This window comes from Vicia villosa, linkage group LG1 (genome assembly GCF_029867415.1).
Source record: "Vicia villosa cultivar HV-30 ecotype Madison, WI linkage group LG1, Vvil1.0, whole genome shotgun sequence".
Lineage (NCBI taxonomy): Eukaryota > Viridiplantae > Streptophyta > Magnoliopsida > Fabales > Fabaceae > Vicia > Vicia villosa.
In genome coordinates this window covers 57,676,327-57,686,887 of record NC_081180.1, presented here as the reverse complement: position 1 = coordinate 57,686,887, position 10,561 = coordinate 57,676,327, and the positions used below count along the sequence as shown (strand labels likewise).

Here is a 10,561-nt window from a genome sequence, read left to right as displayed (position 1 = left end):
TAGAAAGGGGGAGGAGTTGAATAGGGTTTTTAACAAACAAAGTTGTTTTAATAAAAAACAACTCCCCTCTAAAAAACCAAATACTTCACTCTTTATAATAACAATAGATTACGAGAAGGAAATAACAAGGTACGTTTATACTAGTTCACTTGAAAAATATCAAGCTAATCTAGTACACTCGCCAAGGTGATTTCGTCTCTCTCAAACGAGGTCTTAATCCACTATAACCAAACTGATTACACTTGCATTGGCTAACTGCTGATGACTCACAATACAACCTTTAAGACGCACAAGTCCTAAACTTCTCAAGAAATTTTGGCCAACTGGTCTCTTGAGGACAAACTCTAAGACACACTAATAATACCTCTGTTCCTTTTTATAAGAGACAATTCACTTTTTAGGTTCATTGAATAATCAACGTATCTAGTCTATAAACAGACCAAATACATTTGTTATTCAATGAACCTAAAAAATGACTTGTCTCTTATAAAAAGGAACAGAGGTAGTATTATATTTCTCAAGAAATTCTAACCAACTGGTCTCTCGAGGAACAATCAAACAACAATTTGAATAAGAGTTTATTTACAAATAAATGCTTTTACACAAGCTGAATGTAAACGATATTTTTCAGATTCTAGACTTTATAGAGAATGAAGCTATGACAGTCTATTAAGAATGTATATGATCATGAATTAGCAGCTTCCTCTATAAGTCTTCAAGCCTTTATATAGCCAATATAATATTATATCTGTTGCAGGGCATTTGTGGAATTTTTAGAAGTTTGGCGGCTTGAATGTAGTGGGAGACAAGATAGTACACCACGTCCATCCTTTCATGACAGTGGAACGAAATATTCATCTGTATCTTGTACCTCGTACTACATAATGTTATCTTCAATTCTTCTTGAACTTCAGAGGCTGTCAGCATGAGTTGGAAGAAAAGAAAATAAGCTATTGGGTCTTCAGAGTCTTCAGAACTACGTCTTCAGAGTCTTCAGCATTTGGTCTTTAGTACCCTTTTTCTATAGAAACATAAATATTCAGAGCTTCAAGTCTTCAGAGTTGCGTCTTCAGAGTCTTCAGCACTTGGTCTTTAGATTACTTTCTTCATACTTCATATCAGAGTGACAACTTCAGAGTCTTTTGAAGTGGTTTGCTACTGTTCATCAGAACTTGTGTAGCGTAGAAGCAGAACTTGGTATCTTGTGATGTGTTGGCCACGCCTTTCATCAAATTCAGAACCTGTTTGTTAAAAGCTCAAAGCAACAAACATTAGAGTACCAAAATTTTTCATAGAAACATATTCATTATTATCATCAAAACTCGGAGATATATTGCAGAACCAAATCTTGTTCTAACATGTGCAAGATGGAGTAGTTTGCCTTGGTGATAATAAGGCTTGCAAAGTTAATAGTATTTCTACGGTCAGACTTAAAATGTTTGATGATCTTGATTTTCTTCTTCATAATGTGAGGTATGTTCTAAAACATGAGCCAAATTTGTTATCAATAAGCATATTTAATGATCTTGACTATTGCACTATAGTTGAACGTGGAGTGTAGAAGATTTCGCATGATGAAGTGATTATTGTTAAAGGGTCCAAAATATGTGGTCTATATATTTTAGAAGGTTTAATTGTTGTTACTCATACATTGTTGGCTTTCATGAGAAGAAAGCGTTATGGGATTTGAGGTCAAGGCGTTATGAATGCCTTGAGTGTGTTTCAGAAGTGTATAATGAATTTTACAGAAAACAAGGGATAAAAATGCATGTTACCGTTGAGTTGTTATTGAGTTTTTGGAGAAGTGATGATGTCAAAGCAGCTTACTTGGTTGGTAGATAATTTCTTCAGAGGAAGAATAGTAAAAACCAAAGGATAAACCTGTTAGAAACTATAACGGGAAAAACTCAATTTGAGGTGGAGTTTCCTATCATGGAAGCTAGTAGTAGTGAGAGAACGGTTATAGAGATCTGTGATTAGCATTTGACTCATGATAAGGTAAGGAGGAGGATTGTAGCATCTCAAAGACATAATATTATGCCATAACATGAAATCATTATGGCATGCATGTATTTTGATATACTCCAAATCTATTATAGAAAGGTGCATCTTTATCACTACATAAAGTATCATAAATATGGGCTTTCCGAAATGAAGATTCTCCAATATCACAGATCATATCTTCTAGTCGACCATTCATATCTTCAACTTCATATTTTTGTGACGTCGCATTTTGATTTTTATCCACTTCACCATGCCATGTCCATACTGTATAATTTTGATAAATTCCATCGCAACATAGGTGATGAAATATTTCTTCCGTTGAATTTTTTTTTGATATTCTCGCAAATAACACAAGGACAATAAAATATATTGTTATTGTTGGGAATATTATGTTCCGCGTATTCAAGGAATTCAAAAAACTCCTTTCTCATACACCGAACCTAATCTACCAGCTTTCATCCAACTACGATCCATAATAAATTCTGAAATTTATATAAAAGGCTTGTAGAATTATTTAACAATACAACAACTCGATAAGAATGAAACAATATCAATATTATTCAATAACAACAATATAAAAATAATCTCAATATCACTCAATCATAAGTACACTAATGTGGATGACACACTAATGCTACATACACAACATACTAATATGGTTATATAACACAACACTATCACATATGCTTGCAACTGCCTATATTCCTCAATATACTAGATGTTCATTCATAACTTACTAATATGGTTATATACAACAACAATTTCACATATGGTTGCAACTACCTATATTCCTCAACATACTAGAGATCCATTCACAACTTACTAATATGGTTATATACAACAACACTCTCACATATGCTTGCAACTACCTACATTTCTCAATATACTAGAAGTTTATTCACAACAATATAACATTTAACAACACCAAAACCTAAAAGTCAATATGAATGATGATAAAGGTGATGAAATAGAGAACATACTATAAATTGAAGAAAAGGAAGATACCAAGAAGAGGAACTCCAAAAAAATTCTTGAAGTTTAGACGTTCTAATAAATGAATGAGAGGAACACCTGTTGAAGTTTGGATTCAATTTGGATTTTGTCTATTTCACTATCGATTTCGCTTTGGTCTGTTCTTTGCTAGGGAACTTTTGTTAAGAAGGAAATAAACTAAACATGTTATGTTCTAATTTTAAAGAAAAACATTTCACCATAGTTTTAAAGACCAACCATGGTAAAACATTTTAGTTTTATGGAGAAAATAACCATAGTCACCAATAACAACCGTGGTGAAATGTTTTTCAGTTAAGGGACAGGCCCAATTTTGTATAGAAAATGGAAAAATATTGGTGTTGGGGTTCAAAGCTTGCATGCCTTAACATATAACCACAATTATTAGTGTGGACCGTAATGATATGTCTTTTAATAAAGTTAAAAAATTCTGGCACCTAAATAATAGTTATTACTTCGGTTGACGGAATAACCAAGATAATAACTTGTTATATTAGGTATGTATTGTAGTAATGGTTGTTGTTGTTATTGTTGTTGAGACCATAAACCCTAGAGGTTTAATATTATTGTTGTTGTTGATTAGACTGAGATTGAATTTTATTCGTTGATGTTTTTGTTGAGATAAATATGTAATATGTTTATTGTTGATGATGTTGTAGTTTGTTAAGATTGAGATTGTTGTTTTTGAGTTGTTGTTTAATGTTGTTTTTGAATTGTTGTCTAATATTGTTATTGTTGTTTAGACTGAGATTGAATGGTATACATTGTTGTTTTTGTTGAGATAAGTACGTAATAGGTTTATTGTTGTAGTTTTGTTTGAAGGATAGAAAAACACTTAGAAAGGGGGGGTTTGAATAAGTGTAGTCTTAAAAACTTGAACGATAAAAACAAATTGCACAATTATTTTTATCCTGGTTCGTTGTTAACTAAACTACTCCAGTCCACCCCCACGGAGTGATTTACCTCACCTGAGGATTTAATCCACTAATCGCAACAGATTACAATGGTTTTCCACTTAGTCCGCGACTAAGTCTTCTAGAGTATCCTGATCACAACCTGATCACTCCAGGAACAAATGCTTAGACACAAGCTAAGACTTTCTTAGAGTATCCTGACCACCACGTGATCACTCTAATTACAACTGCTTAGACACAAGCTAAGACTTCCTAGAGTATCCTGATCAACACTTGATCACTCTAGTTACTTACAAATTAATGTAATCAAATAAGAGTTTTACAATGCTTCTGAAAAGCTATAATCACAACAGTGATATTTCTCTTAACGTTTAAGCTTAATCTCACTAATATATTACAACAGCAATGTAGTGAGCTTTGATGAAGATGAAGTTTCTGAGCTTTGAATTTGAACAACGTTTCAGCAAGTTTTTCAGAATAATTTCGTTCAGGATTGGTAACCTTGCTTCTCATCAGAACTTCATTTATATAGGCGTTTGAGAAGATGACCGTTGGGCGCATTTAATGCTTTGCGTATTCCGTACAGCTTTGCATTTAATGTTTCACGCTTTTGTCAACTACCTCGAGCCTTGTTCACGCTGTGTCTACTGACGTTGCCTTTAATAGCTTTCAACGTTCCTTTTGTCAGTCAGCGTAGCCTGCCACCTGTACTTTCTTCTGATCTGATGTTTGTGAATATAATATTTGAATATCATCAGAGTCAAACAGCTTGGTGCATAGCATCTTCTTGTCTTCTGACCTTGAAGTGCTTCTGAGCGTGATACCATGAGAACTTCAGTGCTTCTGCTTCTGATCTTAAGTTCTTCTGATGCTTCCATAGACCCATGTTCTGATTCTGCCTTGACCATTTTCTGATGTCTTGCCAGACCATGTTCTGATGTTGCATGTTGAACCTTCTGAGACAAAGCTTCTGAGCGCTGATTTGTGCATACTCTTTATATATTTCCTGAAAGGGAAATTGCAATGTATTAGAGTACCACATTATCTCACACAAAATTCATATCCTTGTTATCATCAAAACTAAGAATATTGATCAGAACAAATCTTGTTCTAACATTGTTGAGATTGTTGCTTTTTGAGTTGTTGTTGTTTAGTTGTTCTACTTAGCAAAGTCTTGAAAGTTAAATGTTGTTGCTTAGTTGATGTGATTGAGTTTGTGATTGAGATTGAGATTTTTTTGTGATTATTTATGTAGCTTTCATCTTGTTCCTGAAACATGTTAAGAGGATATTAGAATGACGGAAAATACAACTGAGTTTATTATATCTAATGTCGATTGTTTGTTTCACTAACCCCCTTGGAACATATAACCTGTCAAATTTATTTAGAAAATAATAATATAAAAAATTAAGTATTATATGAAAAAACAACTACACAAATCAATGTTTTTCGAGCATTTTATAACTCAATATTCATCTCTCATTCTTTAGCGGTTAAATTTCTTTCAATGCTTTAGTTTTCGTTAAACTCTTTCTTCTATACTTGTTCATTTTGCAAAACATCAAACTTTAAGATCTTAAAATTGAATTATTAGTAAGTGTTGAATGAAGAACTTGAAACATTGAATAAACTTTTAATCATCAAAGAACGAGAGATGAATAATAAATTACAGAATGCTCGAAAATTATTAATTAGTGTAAGTTGTTCTTTAAATATGACATGATTTTTCATATAATTATTTTCTAAATCAATTTGAAAGATTATCTGTTCAGTTAGGGTTTAGTAAAATAAGCAATCAACATTCGATATAATAAATTCAACTGTATATTTCCCTCGATAAAAATCCACAACCGAGGAAAATGTGTTTTTCACCATTTAAAAATTTCAAAATGTTGTTGTAGGGAATCTAACCCATGACCAATACAATTTTCTCCTCGATGAAACTATAACCAAGAGAAAAAGTGAAAAACTTTCATGACGTTAATCGTTATCTCACATACAAAACCAAGATAAAATCCCTTTTTCAACTAAAGTAAAAGAGACTTTTCGTAGTAGTATTTTATCCTTGCAATGTGAATTATATAATTAATGATAAAATTTTATAAAACAAATATATAAATTTAATAGACAAATCATATATAATATGTCCCTAATTTAATTGAAAATAAATGAAATTAAAAATAAATATATAAGTACATAAAATAGAATAAAAATATTATATAAAGATTAAATTGTGCCCTAAAAACATATGATAAAAACGTATAAATAAAAGGTGTTGAATATAGAAATTTGTGTTTGAAAATTGTATATTAATTTAGTTAAAAGTTTATAATTTTATTTATTAATTTTTCAATACAAATTTTTTAAGTACAAGTTAACATTACTCTAAAAAATAATATGTTCTACACATGCAATATGATGTTAGAGTTTTTATTTTTTATTTTTTACACAAATGTAATGTTAGAGTTAGTGTTATTGATTTATTTGTAGTAGTGAACATTTGATGAGTGTAATAAATAATTATAGTAGATCATTAATATGTTATTGATTTATAATTAGAAGTAGTAAACATTTGACAAGATCAAATAATTATAGTAGATCATTAAGACTTATAAACAAATTTTAAAATAATTATTTATAAACAAATTTTAAAGTGGCGTATGCATATGTATCTTGATCTATAATTTTAAACTCTTTTATGATGTAACTTTTGAAATAAAAATATATAATTGTCTATTTAAGACGTTAAATTATGTCTCACATAAACTCCAATTTGTGGATCTATCCAAATCATATATCTCATTATCACACTGATAATCAATAAAATTTGTGGGTAGTAAATTATTCTCCTTATTTTTAAATATAGATTTTTTTAGAAAAAAATGACACGCTATGAGACAGCATTGTGCCAGTCAGGATCACACGTAGTACACACAAAACGTAGTAGTTTGCTTGAGACAAAACAACTTTTTGAGCTGGTGATGACTATGATTACTCCCAGAAACTTCAACAAAGCCAAGTGTTTTCAACTCCTTAAAATATTGCCAATAACTTGCGCACTTTTTTTAAGTAGTTGGTTACGGTTATAAGGTTAAATAAATAAAATATTTTCATTTCTCAACTTCAAACTTCAACATCTATCCCACAGATTTAACTTAGTTTACTGTATAACCACAACCTTTTCTTGCGATTCAAGGTAAACAAGTGGAACTCAACCTAATTGCCTTAAAATATACACTCATAAAATATTTATATTTTAATATCATAAATCAAAACATTACAAATTAATCTTATTGACTTTTTTGGGTCTCACCCAAACACTGCAAATTCTCCTAGTTATACGCCTTACAAGATGTATGCATAATTGAAAACAGTGTGAAATTCGTCTTAAGGACGGTTTTAGAAGTTGCATACCCAATCCATCTTCTACACCGCTTATCTTGCAAAAGCGATTAATCAGCGTTTTCAACACATGGCACTCATAAAAAAAGCATTACTATAAGAAATGACATAATCATAAAAGTGGATTTCATCATAAATAAATTAAACTTTTTTATTAATGAATAATATATATAATCATATAATTTCCATCTTGAAATCAAACTAAAAGTGCTTATCTCATCACACTTCATATCCACATGGACAGAGTGCTTTCTCTCTCTCTCTCTCTCTCTACAATCTTATAGAATATAGTATAAAATAATCATTTTTTTGAACTACTCCACCAAAAAATAATTGGGGAGACCAAAAAAAGAAAAAAAGAAAAGAAAGAAAAGTAAAAAAAAAATGTAATATTGTGCATGGCTAGCTTCTTCAAACTTCTCATCACACAAACTACGACCACCACCACCACCGGAACCAGATTATCGTTCTTCCTGTTGATCACGATGATCACCGCGAGACGATAACCGAAAAACCCACTTAGTGAGTACTGATTTTCCCTTAGATGCTCTTCTAGTAGTAACACCATTAACATTGCCAGTGGACTCAACAACGAAAGCTTTCAACCTTTTCATTGCAAGTTTCAGAGTCTCTTCCGACATGTTAGCGAAACACACACGAAACCAACCTGGTTCATTACAATGGCAAGATGAACCAGGTGAAATGTTCAACCCAACTTGGTACACTATCTTTTTCCATAGCTCCATTTCAGCTTCGAATGTGTTGGACTGAAGAAGATGTCTCATATCAACCCAACAAAACAATGCTGCATTGCTTTCTAAGCAGCTGATTCCTGCTTTTTGTAGACCAGAAACGAGTTTGGTTTGTCGTTTTTTAAGCCTCTTTAAGTTTTCTGCTAAGTAGTTTTTGGTGAATTTCTTGTCACCAAGCATAGCGGAGAGAAGATACTGTGTTTGAGAAGAAATCAAACCGAAGCTTGACATCTTGGTCGCAGCGGCGACAACCGTATCGTTTTCGGAGTAAATAGCGCCGACGCGGAAACCCGGCAAACCCAAGTCTTTGGAAAGACTATAGACAACATGAACTCTCTCTTTTATTTCATCAGCGTCTTTGGAGTTCTTAAGATTGTTTCTGTCTTTAAGAATTTCCATGACGCTGATGAAACTGGGAGAGGTAAAAACAGTCCCGGAGTAAATCTCGTCGCTTATCAAATGCATGTCTTTGTTTTCTTCGATGAAGTCGACGAGAAGGTTTAATTCACTCCTTGACATTGTGGTGCCTAGCGGGTTTGACGGGTTTGTAACCATCACTCCTTTGACTTTAAGGTTGCGGTTTTGTGCCTCTTGGTATGCTTGTTGCAATGCTTGTTCGGTAACTTGAAAGTTGTTGGAGCTATTGCATTGTATTGGAACAATCTCAACACCAGTTCTCCACTTAAGATCTCTATCAAATCTGCAAAATTCCAAACAAACAAAAAACATCGTCAGCTCCGAATCTTGATATTTCCGAAAAATGCAGATAAAAATGCAGATAAATGAAAAGAAGTATATATGTTACAAATTTTACGCACCCTGGATAGTAAGGAGTGGGAAGGAGGAATGCTTCGCCTTTCTCGGCGAGACAAAACATGAGAGTTTCGTTTGCTGAGGTAGAACCTGCGGTGAGAACGATGTGGTCGGGATCAAAAGTAACCTTGTTTCCTCGAATCTCAGCCATGAAATCTACCAATGCAGTTTTGAAGGAGGGGAGACCATGGTAATCTTGGAAGAGAGCAAGTTCACGGAAAATGGATTTTCCGCCGCTTTTGAATCCAGCAGCGTCTGGATTCTTAGCTAGCCATGATTCCAAGAGATCAAAAGAAAGCTGAAAAAAACAAAACAAGTTAGTTAAGTAGTAAAAAGAAAAACAAAGTTTTAAGGTTGTTTTTTTGTTATGAAAAAAGTTAATTACTTGATTTTCTGCTAGACCCATTTGAATAATTCCTTTGGGATTGTGAACATTATCATAAGGATTCTTCTCATATTCTTCCCATCCTAGGAAGTATGAAGAATCTTGGCCGTGACTATTGCAAGTTGCTTTGGTGGACAAGAGTTTCATTTTGTGTATTTTGTTAAGGAAATTGGTGTATATATTGTTTGTGTGAAGGAAAATGGACAAGTGTTTGAGAATGTTTGGGAGAGAAAGATTGGTAGATTAGTTTTAGATGTGAGATGAATTGTTGTTGTGAAGAGTAGTGAGGTGGGTGTATATATTTATAGGCAAAAGAAGTGGTAGTGAGAAAGAGAACCACGTGGTTTTGCAGAAAGTCTTTTGACTAAAAAATGTAACATTTTTGTTGTGTAGATGAAGAGAGAGAGAAAGAGACATAAGTAAGCATAAAATAGAATAATGGTTTATTAAAAAAAATGTAATGTAATGTTTATGTAATGATAGAATAGTGGTATGTTGCTTAAGGAAAAAAGTGTTATGTTCCACCGTCCCAACCATAACACGAGAAGTCCACGGTCCCTAGTATCACTCAATAATAATGAGGAGAATATTTACTTATTTATTTATTTATATTAAATATTACTAATTTAAATTTGAAGACTAAATTGTGGAAAGTGTCTCCCACAGGGTTTAATCTCGCGTGGGAATTCAGGTGGTGAGTATATTCTTTATCCCGTGTTATTTTGTTTGTTTGGATTTACTTGGATGTGCTTGTCTAAAATTGCTTATTAAACAAATATGGATTTTAGACTAAGTTCTAAGTTTAATTTTTGAAATTCTTTATTTGTTTATCTTAAGAAGATTGTTTTAGAATAAAAATCAGTTTCTTCGTGAGTAAGATAACACTTGAATGTATTGAAATTACATGAATATTAAATAATGTGTGGATTAAAAATGTATTTGAATTAAGGAATCTTAATCATGTAATATTTTTGACGAAATTTAAAATTTTATAATCTAATTCTATTGTTTGGTTAAAGAATTTGATTTTTTAAACTAAACATTTAAAAAGAGAAAGATCGACACTTAGGTTATCTTATGTTTAGTGTAGAGTAAAAGGAAAATATATTTGTGTGAATTTGATTGTGAAATTGAAAAAAAAAAATTTAATATAGGAAAGACATTTTTAAAGTCATTTCAAGTGAACTGATCAATCATTAAAAAAAATTTATTCTGGCAAATAATATATTTTAAAAACTATTTGTCTTTGATATTTTTTACTTCATAACACTAAATTAAAA

General features: G+C 31.9%; 1 protein-coding gene across 1 annotated transcript; it reads right to left on the bottom strand.

Annotated features, from left to right (window-relative positions):
- Nucleotides 1-7,428: 7,428 nt before the first annotated feature.
- Nucleotides 7,429-9,570, bottom strand: LOC131606974 (1-aminocyclopropane-1-carboxylate synthase CMA101-like). Its single transcript, XM_058879047.1, has 3 exons — nucleotides 9,282-9,570; nucleotides 8,902-9,194; nucleotides 7,429-8,783 (listed from the first exon to the last, which is right to left on the bottom strand). The coding sequence occupies exons 1-3, from the start codon at nucleotides 9,426-9,428 to the stop codon at nucleotides 7,793-7,795; spliced, it is 1,431 nt and encodes a 476-aa protein (XP_058735030.1). The 5' UTR covers nucleotides 9,429-9,570; the 3' UTR covers nucleotides 7,429-7,792.
- Nucleotides 9,571-10,561: the final 991 nt, after the last annotated feature.